The sequence below is a fragment of the Pezoporus occidentalis genome, unplaced genomic scaffold (assembly GCF_034315485.1).
Source record: "Pezoporus occidentalis ecotype Australia unplaced genomic scaffold, CSIRO_AGI_Poc_V1 ctg22, whole genome shotgun sequence".
NCBI classification, from domain to species: Eukaryota; Metazoa; Chordata; class Aves; order Psittaciformes; family Psittacidae; genus Pezoporus; species Pezoporus occidentalis.
The window spans coordinates 2,139,044-2,163,055 of NW_026914072.1; the positions used below are offsets into that span (position 1 = coordinate 2,139,044).

At 40.0% G+C, this 24,012-nt stretch overlaps 1 protein-coding gene across 2 annotated transcripts in view; it reads left to right on the top strand.

The window, feature by feature from the left end:
* The first annotated feature begins 448 nt into the window (after positions 1–448).
* The window catches only part of FAR1 (fatty acyl-CoA reductase 1), a 31,629-nt gene continuing 8,065 nt past the window's right edge, over positions 449–24,012 (top strand). The window contains exons 1-9 of one of the 2 annotated variants that reach the window (XM_062620199.1): positions 449–505; positions 12,233–12,427; positions 15,072–15,247; positions 17,041–17,220; positions 18,591–18,768; positions 19,826–19,870; positions 19,992–20,110; positions 20,626–20,693; positions 22,110–22,281. In XM_062620199.1, the coding sequence (XP_062476183.1) occupies positions 12,239–12,427; positions 15,072–15,247; positions 17,041–17,220; positions 18,591–18,768; positions 19,826–19,870; positions 19,992–20,110; positions 20,626–20,693; positions 22,110–22,281 (1,127 nt within the window). In that variant the 5' untranslated portion in view covers positions 449–505; positions 12,233–12,238. Of the gene's footprint in view, positions 506–10,827; positions 10,852–12,232; positions 12,428–15,071; positions 15,248–17,040; positions 17,221–18,590; positions 18,769–19,825; positions 19,871–19,991; positions 20,111–20,625; positions 20,694–22,109; positions 22,282–24,012 lie in introns of those variants that run through there. The other variant, XM_062620200.1, reaches the window with a different exon arrangement.

Below are 24,012 nucleotides of genomic sequence, written 5' to 3' on the forward strand. Positions count from 1 at the left end.
CGACGCCACTGAAATCCGCGTGGCAGCTGGCGTTGGGCGTCCCCCTCGGCTGCTACACGCACGCACACGCCAGCGTGCGGGGCCCCTTTGGTTCGCGTGCGGCGTGCTCCGCAACGCAGCCTCCAGCAGGCCCAGCGGGGTCCGCGAGGGGGCGGCTGCGAGTCACCACCACCGTGGCGGCGGGTGGGCCGGCCTGGGAACGCCGCGGGGCTGGAGGCCACCACCGGCCCGCTTTGGTGCCCCCGCCGTGGGCGGGCCGCATGGCGGCGGTTGCCGGGGGCACGCGCGGGCCCTCAGGCGGCGGCGCAGAACTCGCCCCCCCCTCCCCGCGGCACTGGGCGGGGTTCCTGGCAGCCGCCAGCTCCCATCTTCCTCGTCCCACCGAGCGGCGGAGCGAGGAGCCAATGGGAGGGCGGGTGCCGTGTGCGTAACGGCCAACGGGAGCGGCTTCTTCAGCACCGCTGCCCGAGCCCCTCAGAGCAGCGGGGTACGCCGCCTGGAGCAGGTAACGGCAGCCTGGGCTGCGGCGGGAAGTCGAGGCCGGCTCGGGCTGAGCCGCTCTATCTCCATCCTCTCCTGCGGGTCGTGAGGGGACGCGGAGGGAGCCGGCCACCGTCATGCGTTTTCGGGAGGCTGCCGGAGGGGGAGGGAAGGAGGGGCGCATTCGCTGGAAGCGCGGAGCTCTGAGGTGGGGTGGTGGCGGGCAGACCGCCAGGCCGCAGACGCGTTACAGGGCGGAGAAATCGATGCTTGGCAGAGGGGGAGCACCGAGCGGCCGTCAGGGCCCCACCGGGCTGCGCTTCGCGTGGGTGAGGCTGGAGGCCCCGGAGTCCGCACCAGCCGCTCCACCTGCCTTGGGGCCTCGCGCCAGGCGTACCACCCATCTGCCCCTGCCCTGCCTCGCCGCCCGCCTCTGCTCCCTGCGGCGCTGTATGGGCCTCTTCTGAGCAGCGGCTCGGCCGCTTTTCCTGCGGAGCAGCTCAGACTTCCCCTAGCTCCGGCCGTATCCCCACGGCACTTCCCCTTTCCCAGAGCCTGTATGGTTGCGGCTAGCGCAGAGAATAGTCTTACAAGAAAAGGTCACAAGTTTTTCTCTCCCGCGCAGGAGAATGTGCGGGGAAGAGAACCGAAGGGGTCCGTTTCTTTATGCAGGAGCCCCAGTTGAATGGGTCCGTGCGTCAGGAAATCGTAGATTAAGAACTGTCGTAGCTCTTGGTGTGTGCAGCCGCCCGTGACTCTGGGTGGGGGCTTGGGAGTCCTTGTGGAGCAGGAGCCGCGTGGGTCTGCAGAAGGAGTTCATTGAGTGGAGTTTAAAGTGTGTCTAATCGCAGAGATGTACTGATAGGTAGCAGACTTGTAATTGAAACCAGCTTGAATCCCGTGGAAATAAAAAACGTTAATTTGATTTAACCTACTTACACTTAATTACATTTAACCTACTATGGCTTTAGCTATTGGAAGTTTTTGATATTTTCATAACAGCTTCAGTAATAATTAAAGTAGAAGTGGAGCATTGTTCCATTATTAGTGGGAGTTGTATTCCACTGTATTGTAGCAGGCTAGAATTTCTTGACCCCCAACTTCCCCAGTTTGTGTGTGTATTCATACCATTATTTTGGCAATCCGGATATTAGGTATATAATTCCAGGATCTTCACTGCTTTTCTACCCTGTTTTTGAGCCCTCCTCAAATATAGATGGCTTGAAAAATCCACCATTTCCCCATCAAAACCCTCCCACAACCGGATATGAAAGGTTGACTTTGCAGGTGTTGGGTTTTTTTTTCTCCTAGCTATTACAGAATTATAAAGCAATATGCAAATCTAGGTGTAACTTTTTGTTGCAAGTACTTAATCTTTATTTATTTACCTTGTGCTGGACTGCAGCTCTAACAGAGTTTTGCTAGAGACAGTTTTAACAGTAAAAGCCCAGTGTGGCACTCACATAGGCTAATGTAGAGGTATGTTTTAGAAATTATCAATATTTTCCCTTCCTATAGCTACAAAATCCCTAACCTGTTGATATCTTCATTATCCTAAGCAGCCAATACTCATCAATAAAAAGTTAGTATTGAAGCAGAACTGTATCTGTAATAGAAAAGGGGTTATTTTTATTTGGCATTTATATTGCCTCAGACTTTGAAAAGGTACAGGACATCTACTAGCCAGAGGTGGTTTCTAACACTAACCAAGTGTTGGTTTCACAGCGCAAGTCCTGACAGCAAGCCATGTTTCTGCTTAAGAGAAGTGATCTTTGACAGCTGAAGTAATAGACTCTTGAAATACCTGTATTAACATTAATCCTGCAGATGGAGAATCACGCCCTCCATAGAACCTCTTAGCTCCTGAAAAGCCAAACTGAATCTCTTCCTGACTGCTATAAAGCAAAGGGTCCTTTATCATCTTGCTGAGTTCTAGCTCTTGTAGGAATTCACAGTTCTGCACAAGCGCTGTGCTTCCAGTGCTTGGAAGGGCTGTACAACAAAACGGTTATCCATCAATTTGGGAAGTTTAATCAAGCGCTAGGGAATGTAGAGATGTTGCTGAGGACACAGCGTTATCATTGCAGTGATTTTGGGTTTGGTTAACGTCTCCAGCTAGAAACTGTATTTTGTGTGCACGTTTGGGGTTTTGTCTTTTGTCACAAAATAGTGTTTGCAAGAGGGCCTGTGTTCAGTATGGTATGCCTGTTACTTGTCTGCAGGAAGCAGAGCTGAAGCAGCAAAACTAAAGCAAGCAAACAAAATCTTCTGAAACAGAACCAGTATCATCGAAACTTGTACTTGGGTAGTTTGGTACTTTGTCTATAGGTGGAAGACTTACCTTATGTAATCATTTAATGGTTGGGCTTGATTAGTATCTTCATATATGTCCATATTGTTTCTTCCAGTTGCAAATTCTGAGCCTTGAAGTAATACAATCCTCCAGCTATTCTTTATTTAGCCTCAACACTTCTAAAGTTTGGAAGCTGCAAGCTGTGCTAATAAATACCACCTCCCTGAATAGGGTATTTGCCTTTTCTTCTGAGTGTCTTCAACCCAGGGTTTATAGTAATGCCCTTTTTGTAAAATGTCCTTTGCCTTTTTTCAGCTTTCTCCAAACTTTCTCAAAGAATGTGTGACTTTATTGATGTACTTTCTTTCTTAGGGTGTGGTTAGAAAGGCTGTGTGTAATAGATCTTGCTAAGCTGCCGTTTGGTAGCTGTGTCATTATGCCAACCTTTTTCCATGTCGTTCAGCTTCATGTTTGCAAATTTATAGGGTTTCTTGTGCAATAGACATAATTGAGAGATCTAAATAACGTTCATTAGCATAAACAGGACTTAAGATTGAAGCCTTCAGCATCTACATCATCAGTATCAGCTACGGGAGTGGAGTGAATACCTCTGCTCTTCCAAGAGAGGCTTTAGGCATCCTGCTTAACTGACATTCACTTCTGTTTGTTCTGTTTGTAGGACAGATTGGCAGTCTGTTAGTAAAATTTGCTTTAACTGTCTGTATTTAAGCTATTCTTAAAGTTAAGAAGATTGTGAAAATGGGGTTTTATTTTTTGACTGTTTTCCCCCTACATTTGTGGAAAGTGTGTGGGTGATGATTCTTTTTGTTTTAAAGAAGGTGGTTAGTCAAGTACAACTTGATAGAGCAGTTGTCAGATAAATGAGTTATTTTTAGGTTTCAGAAGAATTACCAGTAATTTCTGCAGGAACGTAATGGGAGAGGAAATATCTGTATCAATTTGCATTGGAAAGCCATTGAATTGCACCCTGTTAAGCAGCTGTATTGTTTGCAGTTTTGCATGAAGTTTTCAAGTGGCTCACTTAAACATTAAGGCATCAAGTTCTTGGTTATAGTTATGGAGGACTTAAGATTTAGAACTCTTAAATTACAGTTAACACTTTTACAGCTGACAAACAATTAGCTCACCAGCTGTAACTGTGCTTACTATAGGTGTCCTTTTCTGGGGTGGCACTAGAAGTTGGGATGTGGGGAAATATAACTGGGGTATTTGGGTATTTTGTTACAGTATTATAGTGAGTAAGTTAGTATTAAGCGTTCACGTGTATGTGTCAAATATGCATTATGGGTTCTTTTGTGTTTGTTGGGGGGGGGGGGGGGGGTCGTTGTGTTTTTTTTGTTTTTGTTTTTTTTTTTTCTTCCCTGTAAATCTTTAGCTAAGAAACTCTTTTAGAGGAGCTGAGAGGATCAGCAAGGCTGATTTTGGATTTCCTTTTTCAGTTGTAAAAGGCATGGGCAAGTATGGTAGGAGTCTGGAAATGTTGATTCCTAGGATTTTAAAATCATTGTGTAACTAACATGTGCCATAAAATATGGCTCAAGCCTTCTAACTCCATAACAATGTAATTTAAAACGAGGGAGAAATGTGAGTTTTGGGTGTGCTTGTGGTGAGGTGTTTTGTTTTTATTTTGTATTATTTTGATTGTAAATGCTTAAATTTAATCATACATGCTAAGGCAATTCTAGTAAAGACTGGTTCAGATGGCTTATTTTGGCCTTCTGATGTTTTAAAGAGAATGCAATTGCATGTACAGTTTTTGGGTACCTCTCTTTGTCCTGTCTGATCAATGAGAGGGACATGAATCTGGGTTTTTATTACCTAGATTTGTGTCTTAACAGTGAAACTAGAAAAACTGATGAACCACTTGGATGTTTGCTGTTCCCCATCCCCCCACTCCCTCCCTCCACTTGGGTTTTGGCTTTTCTCTCCCAGCAAAATGACAATATCACAGTAACAACTGGAGGAATAATCCTGCTGTTGCTGCTAAGGCTTTTTCGAGTGGCAGCCTGGACTGGATATTGGCATGCTTCTGTCAAGGCCGAATTGGTGCCTTTGACTTAATGCAGTGAATAAGAGTTGAGTGATTTTTGTCGCTTCAGCAGTTTACGCAGTAGCCAACTGTGTTACTCTCTGCATTATGTTGTAGGTAAGATCTTCAACCAGGTTTTGTTCTCCTTTCAGGGTTAATTCGTGTCATGGTTTATGTAGCTGCCTTGATAAACAGTGAAGCTTTATTTTGTCCTTTCATAACTAAAAGCACAGGTGAGTTTTCAAATGCAGATTTCTAATTAACTTGGATAAAATGATCTGGAACTGTGATCCTATTCAGCAAATCTTGAATCTGCCTGCTTCTTGTTATCTTAAACGTGTTTGAGAGCTGTCTGGATATGTGTTAAACATGTTTTCACATGAAGTGGGGATGGAGTGTAGTGAACGTTCTTGTGTGGTATGTGGCTTTACTATAATAGCTTAATTTCTGAACTGTTTCTGTGCTGCTTGGAGAAATCAGATTAATTACACCAAAAGAGATTTTTTTTTTTTTATTTCCCCCAGTGTGCGCTTAAGACTAAGTTTGAACAGTAAAAATTCAGAAAAATGTCAACTCATAACCTAATTACAAAGGGATGCTAATATCCTTTTACTTTGTTTTAGTTCGTTTTCAGAGGAGGGACTTACTGTGGAAGGCATGTAATTACAGTAAAGCAAGGGGCTGCTCTAGTACTTCGAGAGCAGATGACTTACTACTCAAAAGCAATGTTAAGTCATCTGGAACAGAATGTCTCAGAGTAGAAGCGTAAGTGAATTGCGATTTGTAGTAAAATCAGAATTTTGGCTGAAAGAGCGTGTCTGAACACGTACGTAAGAAGTATCTGTGTAGCCACATTCACTGAATACCTCTAATAACAAAGTTCTACTGGGATCAACTTGGCAGTGGCTCACACTGAGTCAGGTTCCCCTCAGTAAGACTAAAGGATTAGAAAAGGTTAAAGACACCATGATTTCAGGTGCAGCTCTGACTTCAAAGTATCTTACTTTCACAAGGGTGTCTTCAAATGGCAAATGAAATAGTTTCTGGGTTGGGCTGAATTCTGCTAATAAATTATTGGGTAGTCATGGGTTAGTTGCTCCAAATTCACCATCTTCTTAAAGCAGTTGAGTGAATACGGTACTTTGATATTGTCATTTTGGTCTTAAAGGAGGTTACAGAACAGCTTCTGCCATCAGTCTAGGTTTTGGTATCAAAATGCTCTAGTGCTGTTAAATAGTTAATATGCAGTATTAGTTAAGTCTCAGCTGAATTTGATAATGCTCCCCAACTTGAATGTATAAACTGCCAGAGATAGTATTATATACAGAAGTAATGTAACTGGAGCCTACTGCAAGGTTGTTGTTTTTTTTTTTTTCTCTTTTTTTTTGACTTTCTGGCTTGTTTCAGTGGTAAGAATAGTGAGAACAGTTTTTTTTTGGGTTTTATTAGTTACTCTACCTGGTATTGTGTTTGAATAGATGTGACTTGAAGTGGACAAATCTTTTCATTGGTAGTAATCTCACTGAACATCTTCAAGATTGAAGAATATAGTTTGAAAAGTCTGTTGTTAGTTTTAAAAAATTCTCTTAATATACTGAGTGTTGGCCATATTCCACATACAGCTTTGGGTCTTCTGGTGGTATTTATGCTACTGTTGTGATGACTTGGGTATAATCTTTCAGATTGATTTAGTTTTGTTGTGTTTCACTTGTCTTTATCAATGATCTCTACAAGCATGCAGGTATACATGTGAGAACTTGCTATAACCCTGAATACACTGTAGTTAGTTGTCTAGAACGTGTGTAGTGCGACACTTGTGTCTGGTGTACTAGCTGGCATAAGCCAAAGTCTGGCTAGCTAATAAATTAGTGGACTTGCTTTGATTGTTCTTCAGAGCTTGGTTGTTCTGAGTAGCTTCCAAACCTGGCAATGTGTTTTCCAGCTCCTGGAGGTGTGTTGAATTTTCTGAGGAGGTTTGTCTTGCAGGGGAACTGTGTTTTACAGCTAGTAAGGAAAATGACCTTGCAAAGAGTAGATAAGAATGTAGATGAAACATGGATAAGCTTGTCTTTCTGCTAGATGTGGGAAGATTCCCAAATCTTTCATGCGATTGTCAAGTTCGGAACAGGTATGCTTTAAGGTTAACTTACACCAAAAGCAGTTTAGAGCAGGAAATACTCTGTTGAATCATTTCAGTCTCTACACATCTTGTAAAATGGTATCTTTTGTAGATAAGGTTTCTCAATGGATATAACCTTGGACCGTGAAGACAAACAATCATCTTTTGGTGATATGCTGAATAGGTATTGTCCAAATAGGGCAGATCATTGACCCTTGTGGTGGTTGAAAATGTGGACATTCTACTGATAGCATTCATCGATTTACTTTTGTGGAAACAAGGCATCAAAACAAAATCGGACATGATATGACCCAGGCTTGACTTTCTGGCAGTAGCCTTGTTTAGATGAGTTAAAGGTTACTTCCTTTGTTGCCTGAATTCTTCAATCTCTCCAGTTCTTATATATATATCTTTTTTTTTTTTCTTTTTCTGTTTGCTGTAGTGTCCATGTAATGTGGCAATTGAAGCTCTGTATGAGGGACTTCTATAATGATTTTTGTCTGGTGTGGATGTGTGCCTGTGTGATGTTTAAAACAAACGAGCCACCACCTGTGATTCATTCAGGTTTGGTGTCTAGATGGATTTCATCTCCTGAATATACATAAATGTTTCTTCTGCTGTTTAGACTTTTTTGTTCTATTGCTGCTAGTACTAGGTTGAAGCTGGTGGAAGGAGAGGGGGAAACTGGTGTGTCAGATTGTATTTTTGCAGAACTTTGTGGCTTATTGCTGATGCTTGAGAGATTGGGAAATACATGTTTTCTGTTTCCTGTGAGTGGTAGTTGCAAATGATTGAATTTGGAGGGAGCATCTTGTTGACCTAATGTTTGTTAGTGATAAAATAGAAACCAGACCATTTAATCTCTAACAAGGAGATATACTCATTCTTTCTAGTTGCTGGAGTTAGCATTTAAGCATGCGATAGAACTGCAGCAGGCTTTCCTGCCACTTGGAAAGCAAATTTTTAAGCATCTTGATTTGTGTTTGGACAAATCTGAAAATTGGTCTTTTTCCTTTTTAAAAGCAGAATTATCTCTGTTTTGAGATTTGGGCCTCTGAAGCAATGAGTTAAATATTGCTGCAGTAGCTCTGAAGGCAAACAGAGCTGCTGTTGTTTGCTCCATAATAGCACTTGCTCAGCTTTGAACACTAGAATTTCTTACAAGATGCAGAATGTTGGCTAAGATCCTAGAGTGTGGGGTTTTTTTTTTTTGGTTGTGGGCTGGTTTTTGTGTTGGGGTGTTTTTTGTTGTTTAGTCAAGTTCTTAAGAACTCTTGATTTATCAAAGGACAGCAGCCTTCAAATAAGCTGTATCTTATGAGTGTCACTGTTGATTTGGCCGTGAACCTGTGAATTCAGAAGTAACTAGCATCAGTTTCTCTATAGCTGCTTAATAGAAGCTTCCTCTACCAAAGGCTGTTTATCCCTAATCTGGTAGTTTCAGTTATCCCTCTTCTGGAGCAAGAATCCTTTACAGAACTTCTGTTAATTCATTCTACTGTCAAATTTCTTTTTTCATGGCAGTTACTATTTGCTGGGTCAAAGAAGTAGCTATGGTATAGGGATTCAGATATTCTATTCCAGACAATTTTGTGATTGCTAAGAGTTACCTGTCTGAATGTTTGAAGAGACAGCTGTTAGCAAGACATTGGATAGCTAGCGGAAATACGTATTGCTGGTTAATAGCTACAACTCAGCTGTTGCAAACATGCAAAAAGATGCTCTCCAAAACTAGATAAAACAATTGCTGACACTTAAACATCAACCTTCAAAAGCTAAATTTGATTTTACTGTAGGTAGGTCTTTATTTCTGGATTTACTCAACCTGTTACGTGTTAAATGTAGTTCCTAGTGGAAATTTAGTTTGACCTTTGACATTTGTTTAACTTCTTTAAACACAATTATGAAGTAGTTCTTTGGTAATTTGCCTCTATAAAGAACTTGAAAAGTTGACACAGTTAGTATGCTGTACCTGTAAAATAAGTCCCTTCTGAGTTTGAAATAAGGGGTTGCCAGCAATGCTATGCTACCTGGCGTGTGGAGCTGCCTTCTCAGAGAAGGCAGGGAAAGATAGGTGGAGAATGGGAACATTCTTTCCTTTTTCTTCAATTGAGATTGGTTTTGTTTTTTTTTTTTCCACTGCTAGAAACACAGGGTGTTGATTTCAGACTTTGTTCACACCTAGATTCCATGCGTTGTTTTCGTCCTTGATTCACACTTGGTGCTGCTAGGCAAACCCCTCATAATCCAAGTGTTTGTTGCTGTAACCTTGGCAGCAATGTATATATCTGAAAGGGTCTCCAATTCTGTTTTCTAGCTAGAATCTTCTACAGGAATGGAAGTAGAACATAAAATTAGTATGGAAAATTGCTATGAATAAAGTCTGCCAGAGGTTAGTTGTTGCAGACCAGGGTAAAGGGAATTGGTGTTTTGTTTCTCAAAGGAAACCTTTTTGTCTATCATGTAGGTGTTGCTGCCACTCTAATGTGAACATAAGTTTGCTGTGTATGTTTGTGTTTAACTGAACCCATTTCATCATTGTACATAACCATAGCTTTTGATCTGGACATTTTGTAAGTCTATCATTCTGTAAGAGTTTCAGAAGAATGACTTTTGGTCAGGTATCAACCTCATAGTTAAAGGAGTATGGTCAGAAATAATTGAGCCAGGGAAGTTTCTGATCTCTTCTAGCTGTTTTGTTTATATCTTTTGACCCTAAATACTGTCAGATTTTTCAGCTGAAAAGCTGGACCATAGCAACACAGATATTTCCACTGACAGCATAACTACTTTCATTTTTTTTGACTTCTAGAAACAGATGTTGGCCTGTAGCACATGTACTGGGTGTTGTGGCAAGGTTCCTGTGTTTCCGTAGCCAAAGGCTGTCCACGTGAATGGGTTTGCAGACTGAGGACGCAGTATTGTGTCAGAGGTAGTATTAATCTTTCCTTTGAAGAAGGGCTAGTGAACTTGTGCAAAATAGTGTCATAGTCTTAAGGGGTAACAAATATGAATTATGGCTAATCAGGTAAATTAGTGACAAGATTATGTAATAACTGTAACAAAACTGAATCTTGGTTACAAAACCAGTGCAGTAATGATTGCATGAGTTCTCCCTCTTTTGAGGGAACAGTGGTCCTATCCTCTATGTGGGAGCTAGCATGCACGTTTTTAGGAGGAAATGAAGTTGAATGGTCTATGCAAAGTTTCAGAAAATGGAAGTTGCAGGGAGGACGTATGTGAATAAGCAGAGGGTGTTAATTGTGACTTTAAGAACCACAGGGTCTGTATCTGATACACAGGGCTGTATCTTACATTGAACAGGAAAAAATGATTCGTAAGCATGCTGTATCTTGCTGTCTGTGCTTTATTGCAGAAGGTGTGCTTTGAAATTTACGTTAAAGTCTTAAGTATGTGGTGAAAGTGGTTTAAGGTAAACAGCTTTTTTCCCCTCCGTCCATCTCTAAATCTTATCAACCTTCAGAGAAACCATTTTGGATGATATATTGTGGCCGATTTAGATGGTATGCTTGTTCTTTTCTTAACTTGGAACTGTATCGCATTATCAGTTTTTAGGTGCTTCACTAATAAATTTGGGAGCTAATGTTGTCAAAGAAGGAAGTCAAAATATTCAGTGTGTTGGACCAAAAAATGTAAGACTTTGTACCCCAAATCCTGAAATGGGAGCTTGTGCAGGTGATGACTTCTTTCTGGCAAAGAATCATTTAGAACTTGTTCAGAGGCTTTGTTATGGTACAAGCACACAAAAAGCACAGCCCAATTACTTTAATATGATTGGTACCTGAGATGTTGACAAATGTTCCAAAGACTTTTACTTACTTTTCAGGCAAAAAATGCAAATTAAGCCTGTGGTTCTTTACTGCTAACATAAATCCTGTGTATCCCCTGGTAAGTTCCTGCTTGCAATAGGCTGCCATTTCAAAACAACTAAGCATATTTGGAAGCTGCATTTCTTTTTCTTCTTGGGTAGTACATGAAGAAAGGCTCTCTTCCTGTTTAGATATTCAGTTTTGTAATTCTTAAGAAATGCTACTCATCTGTTTTAAGGGGACTCATTTTTCTGGGTTTTCTTAGTATCATGGTTTTATGGAATAAGCCTCTCTTGGTAGTGATTTCAGTAATGTGTTGCTTGGGGATCTGCTATAGGAGACTGTGGTGAGACTTTCAGTACATCAGTCTTAAGTCTAGACAGATTTGTAAAGCATGGCGGAAGTATATTCATAGGCTACAGTCTATTACAGTGAAAGTAAGCTGCTTGTGGGTTATAGTAAAAATTGGTATATTTTACTTACTAGAATGGGTTTAATTTGGTCTGAGGCGCAGGTTTAGTTCTAAAGGCCTTAAAGGTCAAGGTCCAAAGTCTGCATTAGTGTGAGAAATAGCAGCATGTTTATGCTTAGAAAGTCTTTGTTTCCAGTAGAATTGGACATAATATCCAAGAGGTTGATTAAGGTAGGGGAAAGAAATGAAAATTCTTGTAGTTAACTTAAGCAAAACCTGCAACACTTCTGAGCTTTGTGCTGAATTTGAGTAACAAATTTGAGTAACAAACGTTTTATTAGGAGGTGTATTTGTGTCAAACTCAGATTGTGTGAGACTTTGAATCCCTTACTTGGCAGGGAAAACCTGTCAGACTTAATTGATGACTAGGTTGGAAACCAGTATCATCTGTGGAACTGCATGGTGTTTTTTTCTAATCAGTATAGAACCAGCAGATCTCATAGAAAGCAACTAACTGTACCTCCTCCTTGGTCTAATCTAATTTGTAAGAAGGCTCAGCCTAATACTGACAGGGAACTTTGCTGACACAGGCAAAATACCACGGCCAGCAATTGGCAGGTGCCTCGCTCGCTGTCTTCTGTCAATGTATTTGAAGTATCTGCTTGTGATTACATTTTACTGATATGACCTTTGGTTTATGTGGAGCGGCCACTTGAAGTGGTAAAGAGGTAAAAACAGACTGAAGTTGTGATATTTTCCTAGACTGAGTGGGTGTCTAATTCCCTAAAACGCTCTTAAGAGGAGCAGCTTGCAAGAAGATCTGGGATGACTGTAGTGACCCTGTGGAACTTTTCTTTGAATGCAAAAAAGACATCTTAAAATACTAGTTGTAGGTTAGGGAAGGAAAAAAAAAAGCAGTTAAGCATTTCTTTCAGGTGTGAGGTTGGGTGTTTGCATCTGTGTCACTTACTTATATCTTTTGCAAATCTGAACTCTTAGAAGTTCTTTAATATCCTTTTTTTTTTAATATATATAAACTTTTATTAAGGTCATAATGGTTTCCATCCCCAAATACTATGAAGGAAAGAACATCCTCCTGACAGGAGCTACAGGCTTCATGGGAAAAGTGCTTCTGGAAAAGCTGCTCAGATCCTGTCCTAAAGTGAAAGCAGTGTATGTCTTGATAAGACCCAAAGCAGGGCAGACAGCTGAAGCACGAGTAGAAGAAATTACGAGCTGTAAGGTATGTGTCATTCTCAAAGTACATTTTTGTCCTTTTTCATGTTCTCATTTCATTTTGAGAAGAACTTTGCTTTGTCTAAAGTAAAATACTGTTTTTGAATATTTGTCTTTGTTATTGTTCTAACAAATATACAATCCAAGACCTGGAAGTGCTTTCATAGCTGTTTTTCAAGCTGTTAGCCTCTAGCAAAGACAGTAGTGAAAATTATCCTGTATTTAATTTAGGTGGAGGATGGGAAATAGCCCTAGAGGGCAGGGAGGCCCAAGACTGTTGGTTGATATTCAAGTATCCCCTTCTACAAGCTCAGGAATGTTGCATCCCAACTAGAAGGAAGGGCAACAGGAGGGCCAGGTGACCTCCTTGGATGGATAAGGAACTGCTTAGGAAACTTTGAAGGAAAAAAGAGGCTTATAAAAGGTGGAAGCAAGGGCAGGTGGCCTGGGACGAATACAGGGATGTTGCCTGGGAAGCTAGGGATGAAAGCTAAGGCCCAGTTAGAATTAAACTTGGCTAGGGATATGAAAGATAACTGGAAGGGATTCTATAATTACATTGCAAATAAAAGACAGACTAGGGACAATGTGGTCCCTCTCCAGAAGCTATCAGGAGAACTGGCTACCCTGGATTTGGAGAAGGCTGAGGTTTGGAATGACTTCTTTGCCTCAGTGTTCGCTGACAAATGCTCTAACCACACCACCCAAGTTTTGGAAGGCAGACGCAGGGACTGTGAGAACGAAGACCTTGGGCGCGCTGTAGGAGTGGATCTGGTTTGAGTCCATCTTAAGAACCTGAATGTGCACAAGTCCATGGGACCTGATGAAATCCATCTGCGGGTCCTGAAGGAGCTGGCAAATGAAGCTGACAAGCCACTGTCCATCATATTTGAAAAATCGTAGCAGTCAGGTGAAGTTCCCAACAACTGAAAAAAGGGAAATATAACCCCCATTTTCAAGAAGGGGAAAATGGATGACCCAGGGAATTACAAACCAGTCAGTCTCACCTCTGTGCCTGGCAAAATCTTGGAGCAGATTCTCCTGGAAGGCATGCTAAGGCACATGAAAAACAACAAGGTGCTTGGTGACAGCCAGCATGGCTTCACTAAGGGGAAATCCTGCCTGACCAATTTGGTGGCCTTCTGTGATGGGGCTACAGAACTGATGGACAGGGGTAGAGCAGTTGATGTCATCTACCTGTACTTGTGCAAAGCATTCGACACTGTCCCACTTGTCTCTAAATTGGAGAGGCATCAATTTGATGGATGGATCGACCACTTGGTGGATAAAGACCTGGCTGGATGGCTGCACACAGAGTTGTGGTTAATGGCTCAATGTCCAGCTGGAGACCAGTACCGAGTGGTGTCCCTCAGGGATCGGTGTTGGGACCAGTCTTGTTCAACATCTTCGTCGCTAACATGGACAGTGGGATTGAGTGCGCCCTCAGCAAGCTTGCTGATGACACCAAGCTGTATGGTTCGGTTGATGTGCTGGAGGGAAGGAATGCCATCCAGAGGGACCCTGACACGCTTGTGAGGTGGGCTGATGCCAGCCTCATGAAGTTTAACCATGCCAAGTGCAAGGTCCTACACCTGGGTCAGAGCAATCCCAGGCACAGCTACAGGTTGGGCAGAGAAGAGATTCAGAGCAGCCCTGCAGAGAAGGACTTGGGGGTGTTGGTTGATGAGAAAATGAACATGAGCCGGCTTCAGCGTGTGCTTGCAGCCCAGAAAGCCAACCGTATCCTGGGCTGCATCAAAAGGAGCAAAGGAGGTGATCCTGCCCCTTTACTCTGCTCTTGTGAGACCTCACCTGGAGTATTGTGTGCGGTTCTGGTGTCCTCAACATAAAAAGGACATGGAACTGTTGGAACAAATCCAGAGGAGGGCCACGAGGATGATCGGGGACTGGAGCACCTCCCGTATGAAGACAGGCTGAGAAAGTTGGGGCTGTTCAGCCTGGGGAAGGGAAGGCTGTGTGGAGACCTCATAGCAGCCTTTCCGTGTCTGAAGGGGGCTTATAAGGATGCTGGGGAGGGACTCTTCATGAGGGACTGTAGTGATAGGACAAGGGGTAATGGGTTAAAACTTAAACAGGGGAAGTTTAGATTGGATATAAGGAAGAAGTTCTTTACTGAGAGGGGGTGAGGCACTGGAATGGACTGCCCAGGGAAGTTGTGAGTACTTCATCCCTGGAGGTGTTAAAGGCCAGGTTGGACAGAGCTTTGTGCGACACAGTTTAGTGTGAGGTGTCCCTGCCCATGGTAGGGGGGTTGGAGCTGGATGATCTTAAGGTCCTTTCCAAGCCTAACTCTTCTATGATTCTATATTCAACTGTAATGCAGAACTGAGAAGTAAAACACCTGAGTTAAAACTTGCTAAGAGAATAAGTTACCAAGTGAAAGAGTGTGGACTGGAAGTTGTAAGGTAGAATCACAGAATAGTTTGGGTTAGAAGCATAACTTCATCACTGATTATGTCCATAGAAGTCGGTAACATAGTAGTATTCCTAATGCTCTTTTCTAATTTCCTGTATATCTTGAGAAATACGATGGTATAACTCTGTAGGCAAATAGTGTTTCCGAACTGAAATGAAATGTGTATCTCTTCACTTCCTATTAGTTTGAATTTTTTACTCCTTTTGTTTGACAGCTCTTCGACAGGTTGAGAGATGAGCAACCAGACTTCAGAGCAAAAATAATTGTTATTGAGAGTGATCTTACACAGCCTGAACTGGACCTCAGTGAACCAATCAAGGAAGAACTTATAGAATGCATTAATATTATATTTCATTGCGCTGCTACAGTCAGATTCAATGAAACACTAAGGTGAGTCTAAAATTCTGTAGCCTCTGCTCTGGTAAATCAATTGTGCTCAAAGGAGGGGGTAAATCAGGTGTCTACATAATCTTGCAAATATTCAGCCTGTCAGGCTACTTTATGTATTCTGGTATTTGTGTGTTTGGTCAATTCCATGATGCCCCTTAAAGTAATAATCTTTTCCTCAAAAGTTATCTTAAGCTTTTAGGTTTTCAGTTTTTCTTTTTAGGAAGGTGGAGGCATATTATAAGACCTGCTTTGCCAGAGGTTAGAATTACTCTATTCAACTTGGAAAAGTTCTTATCTCTTTAAAGCTGTAGGCAAAAAGCCAAATCCATTATTATGACTTAGCAAAACTACAAGAGTATTTTATTTAGTTGCTACAGCCCCTCTAGGTTTTGTGTGGTTGGGTTGGTTTGGTGTGTGTGGTTTATTTGGTGGCTTGTTTTTTGTTGTTTTTTTTTTTTTCTTTTAAACTAAATCCCATTGCCTGAATTTCAGTCATTTTGAAGGGAAGCTGTTGAAGGGACTAAGGAACATGTTGCTATTCTGAGTCTTCCTTACATCATGTGTTGCTCTGATATCTAGGATGGTTAGAAAGGATGCAAACAAGCTGTAGCTATATGTGCTGTGCAAACTGGTAATATTAGAGCTTTTTTCCTAATGTGCGAAAGGGAACGCAAAGTATTCCTTTAAATTACCTTATCAGAAGGGGAATGCACCTTTCAGAGGATAACTTTTGGGCAAAACTGTATGCTGAAGTACAAATTCTCCCAATTCGTAATTGCTGTGTACTTCTTTATCCTGAAGTGGTGCATACTGATTATGCATGCCTTCCTTTGACCTCTTGAAAGAGGCAGTGAAGGCTGAGAACAATACTTTTATCTAAAAAAACCCCAAACAGATGAAAGAGGGTAAAAAAGAAAAAACCCAACCAAAAAACCTCAAAATACCTCTCCTCCCCATTTCATTTAGATGTAATATTTTCCATTTATACTAACTGCTTTGGAATAGTGGCCTCCTTCTCCTGTCACCCCAGTGCTTCAGTAATAGTGTATTAAATCAGACTTAATGCTTATTTGGGGGAATCAAGAGTGTTTTTGTGGGTTGTTTTGTGTTTGGGTTTTGTTGTTGTTTTTTTTTTTTTTTATGTAACACTTCGTTGTAGAGACTTTGAGAATACAGCCAATAAAGTTTTATTAAAGCTTATTGGATTAGTAAAGTGTATACAAGACAACTAGCTCCCATAGTAAGTTTTATATGCTGGAAAGGATATCTGAATTATATAAAATAATCATAGTAGTTAATCAGTAAGCTGTGTTCTGGTGGGGATTGTAGGGAAATGCCTATTCTTCTACAGTGTCCTTAAGTATTCTATTTTAATAAAAAGTTGTGAAGTTGGAGGGTGAAAGTGGGGTTCTTCTTTTCTTGATCTAGGAAGTTGAGGTGCATCTTATGGCAGCTGGGTGATTCATTGCATTATTCCCATTTAGAATTAGGATTTAGCTTGAGGAGAATCAAAGGTATGCTGACTGTCCCAGTCTGGTATTTGAGTGTGAAGAAACCAGGGTAAAACTTGGGAAAGTAATACTAAATATTTAGAGATGCTCTAGGTAAGGCTGTGTAGCATGTTGTTCGAAGAGGGTTAGGATGCTGTCCGTACTGCTTTTTTGGGGAGGGTGTATTTAGGAATATTTTATTTACCCATCACTGAGGCATTTAGGAGTGAATTGAGTAGTTGAGCTTTTGTGGCTTGTTTTTTGTCTTGCGCTCTGCTAATCAAGTTTCTGTTTAATCAACAGAGATGCTGTTAAGTTAAATGTGACTGCCACACAAGAGCTCCTCTTCTTGGCACAGCGAATGAAGACTCTGGAGGTGTTCATACATGTTTCAACTGCATATGCATATTGCAATCGAAAACAGATTGAGGAAGTAGTATATCCACCTCCTGTTGATCCCAGGAAACTGATGGATTCTCTTGAGTATGTGTTGCATTTTATGAAGCTATTGCAGTAATCTGTAACAACTTGTTTCCTAGTAATGAAGTACTAAAAGGTGCTTAGGAACCTGAAAGACTAAATACGCTTACACTGACCTGTAAGTCTGGCAGCATGGCTGACGCTTCTGTTTTCTGTTAAGGAGATGGTTTAAGGTTTTATTGTCCATTCCGTGTAAGAGAAGTGTGAAATTAAAAGGAACTAATAAAAAAGTAAATATCTTTTAGCTTGCTATTATAGATGGAAGAGCACTAACATTAAAAGCAAATGAGCTACTACCTAGAATGCACGTTGAACCAACCACCTTATTTTTCTTTTTTTTTTTTTTTATAATGTTGACTTTATATACGCTTTTGAATGAGAATTTTTTTTATTTTCTCTTCACAAGCAGGCTAACTAAAACTGGTTGGTTTGGGTTTGGACAGCTGTCTCTATTTTAGAACCCATGGCAATGAGGGGGGGCTTTTCTAAACTTACAGGAGAGTGATCTGTAGCCAACAGCTGACTGAAACACATAGAAACAGATCTGTTGTGTCCCTTTCTGGGTTTTTCTACCCCTCTTCCTAGCCCAGTTCATATCATGAGGTAGTCTGCATGTCATCTTTGATTATAAGAGAGCACTGGTGAATAACAAAGTTGGCTAAATTCCATTTATGTAATTAAGATTTTGGGTGACTGAGGCAGATAAAATCCAAGCCTGTTTTGAAGTAGAGAACACCAAAGTAGCAATAGTTAGAGGCACATCTCTGTTGTGCTTGTGTGCTATGACAATGTTGTTGCAGTTTTAAGTACAAAATGCTGAATGAATTGGGAAGCAAGCTGAATTTGCAAAACTTCACTAAACTAAGGGAAGTAACAAGATGATCAGCTTGCTTCAGAGATGATAGGTTAACACCATAAAGGAACAGGTGATGCTTGTAATGCAGCCGAGACTGACTGTTTTGCAGTGGCATCACTTTCTAAATCATGTAATGCTAACTGAGAAGTGGTGTGCCTGTGTTCCAAAGACTAACTTGCTGTGTCTGCACTTCTTGTTTGAGAACTTGGTTGATAGAATTAGTATTATTGTAAAGGAATATACAACTTGCTCTATAGTTAATGTGTAACAAATTATTTTGCTTAAGTAATTAAGTAATCTGCCCAAGAAATTAAGGAAGTAAATAGTAGCATACCACTCTTAGTGGACACCAAAAATGCAATTCTCCTTTCTTTTACTGAGAAACTTGTTTTAATTTCACTCTGTATCCCTTTTTATTTAAAGGAGAAAGAAATTTGTGATAACTAACTAATTACGTGTGCCCTCAACTGAAGTAGCATGCAGTAATTTATACTTGCCTCTTACTTTGTTTCTTTAGATGGATGGATGATGGCCTGGTGAATGATATTACTCCAAAACTGATAGGTGACAGACCCAATACTTACATATATACAAAAGCCTTGGCTGAATATGTAGTACAACAAGAAGGTGCAAAATTAAACACAGCCATTATAAGGCCATCTATTGTTGGTGCTAGCTGGAAGGAGCCTTTTCCTGTAAGTCATTTTCACCTGACCATCTTGCTTATGAACTGTAGTACATACTGACTATTTATCCAGCATTGTAATGGAAAGTATTTTAGACTATGAAGTTGTGTCAGTTTGCTTCTGGATAACACCTGTACAAAAGCTGGCAAGTACGGTATTGTTATGTAAGAAACTTAAGGGTAACTTACTTCTAGTCGTAGAACGCCTGTCACAGTGTGAGATACTATTCTACCTGTGAACTGAATCGTCAGCTTTTTTTTGTTGATGGTTCTGTATATCTTCAACTAATTTTCTCTTCAAGATGCTTTGGTATATCAGTACCTGCAAAGGGTGATTAAGAAAACTGAGGACTGCAGGATGTAAAGATGCTTTGGCTCCACTTTTAGTCAAACTGTGTAGGCTTGAGTTATATGACGTAAGTTCTAAGTACTGTGTGCTATACTGATAACACATATACTTCCTTCTGTAAGGGAGGTCAGTGTTGGAGTAATTTCTCCACTTCAAGACTGAATATCTCTCAATGTCTATTAAATAATTGCCTTTCATACCTTTTTGAGTAGTACAGTAAGTATATAGCATCTAAATGCTGTCGTTGAAGAATCATAGAATAGCTAGGGTTGGAAAGGACCTTAAGATCATCAAGAAGAATATCTCCTGTTTGAAGAATGAAAAAACTAATGAAAGATAGCAAAACTGCTTATCTGTTTTCTAGGAGTTGCTAGAAGCTAGTCTAAAAAACTTGTAAGCTTGAATACTTTCAACATAAACATGTTTATACAGACAATGCCCTACAATTTGCTCACTAGGAAATAAACAAGCTAGCATCTCTCTTAAAAGGACCTGTGAATCTACAGGTAGATCTTTTTTTGAATCATAACAACTTATTATACCACCAAATATTGCCAGGGAACAACTTAATTTAGAGATATGGAACTTGGTATCTTTCTCCTCTGTGTTCTCTTTTCTTTCCACCCATTAAGCTTGTAGAAAGTTTAGGTTTTCACTTGAAACTCCTGACTTCAGTAATCTCTAACCAAAACCTTTCCCTTCCTGCTGTTTGTAATAGGGATGGATTGATAGCTTCAATGGACCTAGTGGTGTCATCATTGCTGTAAGTACTGAATGTACTTAAATTTTTTTCTTCCTTTTGAAAGGCGAGAAAGCTTCATATGTTTTATTGGTGGATCTTCTGTCTCTTTTATTTTTCTTGTTGCTGTTTTTTTTTCTTTAAGGCAGGAAAGGGAATTCTTCGAACAATGAGAGCTTCCAACAATGCGCTAGCAGATCTTGTTCCAGTAGATGTAGCTGTTAATATGACACTGGCCGCAGCCTGGTATTCTGGAGTTAATAGGTATAACTATATATACACCTATATAGGTTTAGCTATATAGGTGACAACAGAGAGTACGAAGTATTTTGAAATTATATTGTGTGTGTGTGTGTGTGTGTGTTAATAAATCAGTCTTTGAACTTATAATCAGTGTTCTGCTGTTCCCCCAGGACAAAGAAATTTAAGTTTCTAACGCTGTTAGCCCCTCAAAGTGTAACTTCCTTATGGCAAAGAAGACATCACCTACTGATACTGTTGTACAAGCTATGCCTGCAAATTTCTTCCTGGGTTTTGTATTCAGTACATTTTACAGTAAAGTAGGTGATGATTCTCCGAAAGAAAAGAAATACAGGAGTTAAAGGAGAAAAATACTGGATGATATAGAAAGCAAAAAACCCAACATGATAGGAGCTTTCTGCTTTATGTAAATGATGCTGTTGAGGGAAAGGGTAACTTTGATAAGGGATAAGTTGTATCTTGCCTCTTTTTTCAAAAGGTAGGTTGTCTTCTAACTTCACTTTTGTCTTTCCCTCCAGACCGAGAAATGTCATGGTATATAACTGTACAACAGGTGGCACCAATCCTTTCCACTGGGGTGAAGTTGGTATGCTATGTTTCTTTTTTCATATGCTTTAATAGAAAAGTAAGGTTGAATAATACAAGCATGGGCTATAATCAGTAGGTGATAGTGCTTTTTTATTATTGAAATCAATATAACAGGCATACCTCTCAATTTTGTAGTGTATTGTGCTTTTTCATTATCTTCCACTGTTAATTCTCTCGCCTTGCAGCATTATCACATTTTCATTTTGTTCTTGATTGTGTGTGTGGGTTTTTTGCTTGGTGGGTTTTGTTTGGTTTTTTTTGTTTTTTTTTTTTTTTTTTTTGTTTTTAATTTCATTATAATTTGAATTACGGGATCACTGATTTTTGTTTGGTGCCATGACATAATCTGCAGATTGTGGGTAGTGAGCAGAGTAAAAACATTGCACAGAAGAGCGATAGTGATGTTGGGTTTAACGTTGACCTTAACAAATGCATGTGGATAAACAGCCCACAATCACATGTTATGTATATCTGCATAAATTGAGAGGTATGGGAAGAATAGTTTTGCACTTGTGTAGCTCTTTGTTTTTGTCTTAAGTTGATTTAATATTCAGATAGTTACATGAGACTTCAACTGTTCATGTACGTGGAAAAGTAATTTTTAAGAAAGAATGGCTACCTATTTTCAACTCTTGGATATGCTGACTGGAATGTAACCCAGATGCCAAAAGCTTTGAAATAGTTTTCGTTATAAATAGCAATACAAGCTATCTGGCATGGTAAATCTGTTTTATTTGCTTTCAGTTTTTTAGAAATAGAATTCTTAAGATCAGATAATTATTTTTTTCTTTAGTACTTAAATCTATTTTACTTCTCTCTACTACTTTGCTTTTTACTTGCTTTTACCCATTTTATATGTATTTATTTGCTATTGCTTCAGCCAAACTTGGAAAATTGCTGACTTAATTTATATCCCAATTTGAGCTGGGTGTTTAAACACAGTCTGTAAACAACAGCTTGATGTTATAAGCAGTGGATTTCAACAGGGCTTCTTAAGACACTGGTCCTGCATATCTGTTGTGAAGTATTTTCAGGTGTCGGCAGGAGTTTCACATGGAGTCCCATCCTGATTGCCTTTTTCTTAACAGTTAAATATGGATAACTTGTTTTAAATTGCTGTCAGTTTTTTAAAACAACTTCTGAGATAGGGAAGAGGAACAGAGAGAGAAGCTACAAGAAAAATATGATACTGAAGATGAAGACATAAAAGACCTCTTGATTATAATAGGAACCAGTACAACAGCCTTTCAAGTTAGGCTTATGACTTTGTTTTAGTTTCTGAGAATCTTAGAGAAGTTAGGGTGGTTATTTACATGTTGTACTGACGTAAATATTGTACACTGTAATGTACTTTGAAAACCATTACATTTTACATGGTTATTATCAAAGCTGTTACGCAACTTTTCTTTCTCAGAATACCATGTAATTTCTACTTTCAAGAGGAATCCTCTCGAACAGGCCTTCAGACGGCCCAATGTAAATCTAACTTCCAATCACCTTTTATATCATTACTGGATTGCTGTAAGCCATAAGGCCCCAGCATTCCTGTATGATATCTACCTCAGGATTACTGGAAGAAGCCCAAGGTAATGGTGACTAGATCTGTCTTGTCTGTTCCTCTGACTTTTAAACAAAGCTATGCTTACACTATGATTTATGTTGATGATTTTTAGGTTTTTTTTTTTCCTTCCCCTGAATGCTTTGTGACTTAAATTTTGGCTTTTTTCTCCTGAGAACAGGTCCTTGAATTCAAAGTGACTGAATTTTCTAGGAAAAATGAGGATATCTTTGTTGGATAGTTTGGGGGTTTGAATAGTTAAGGTAGACTAAATTAAAGGATCTAGAAAGTGATGTTTATTCTTGAATAATAAACAGTCAAAATATGTTGATCCTTATTTTTTCCCACAGGACGCCACATTACTTTGAGTTTCCAGATAAATCCATTAGAAAGTGCAGTAAGGCACCCTAATTTAACTTTTCAATCCAACCCCCTCTTGTATCAGTACTGGACTGCAGTCAGCCATACAATGCCTGCATTTTTGCACGATCTTTTGCTCAGATTGACAGGTCATAAACCATGGTAAGAAGGACAGGCCTAAAAATACCTTGCTGGCAAGGTGGTGGAGACATGTGAAGAAGACATGGCATGAGCACTGTCTAGATTTACTAACTGCAAGCAATAACAATCCAATGGCTGCGTTTCGAAGAGATTAATGACTGGCTCAACAATGCTGTTCAACATACATCTTGGTTTGGTGTCCCAGTCAGTCATTAAACTCTAGAAAGTGGCTTGCATAAAGATTGTTGTTGCTCTTATAAACTGAAAATGGAACGGGAGATGGAGTTAATTACAGGTTATTCCTGTAGATGATACAATTTGATCTGTTGGTTTGTATCATCTTGACATTCCGTTCAGTTTATAATATTTACGCTAGTATCTGCCTAACCTCTTGAGTGGTGAAAATGACATAGTTCTGTTAAATAGGCTAAATGAAGTTATATAGAAGGAATATAAGGTGTCACTTCAGTTTGTTTCAGATTTGCCAAGCCATACGATTGTAACTCATTACATATGTTTTCAGAAGTATTTGTCTTCAGAGTCTATAAAAAAATCTTCACTCTGGTGACAGTGTATTAACACAAGTGAGTATTCATTCACTGTCCTGTAGTTCAGGTCAGTTGTTCTGTAAGAACAGTCAGTTCTCTAAGAGGCTTGGCAGTGGATCAGTAGAAGGAAGCCATGTAAGTGGTTTGTAGGAGAAAGCTTCTCAAAGTGCTTGGGTTCTGTTGTTCAAATCCTGCTCAGTAGTGTCATACAGCAACAGTAATGGCAGGAGGCTGTGCTAGAGGCTGTGGGAAGCTGTGGGAGGCTGTGGGATATGTCCAAAAGATGTAAGCTTTTCAGAACAAAAGAAGGTTTTGAATGTACAAGTTCCTAGCTTTTAGGTTCTTTTGAAATTTAAAGTTATTCTTAATAAAAAAATGATAGGAATTCTGGCAGATGTAGAGACCATTAGTCACTAAAACCAGTTACAATATAAATGCCAACCCTGCTGACCTTCAAATGGTTAGGAAGTAGAGCTTCCAGAATCCTATAAATCTTTAAAAGGTGTTCAGTCTTTTAAGTATTAGACTAGTAGGAGTAAAACAAGCTGAGAATAATCATGTTGTTTAGAATGCTGTTAGCAGTGGGAATGTTGAGTCTTGTTTTTGCTTTTCCTGGAGTTCTTGCTTGATGTCCGAAGATGGAATTTAGGACTTTATCAGTACTAGTACAGTTGGTGGCATTAAATATGTATTTTCTAGCCTATGAATTA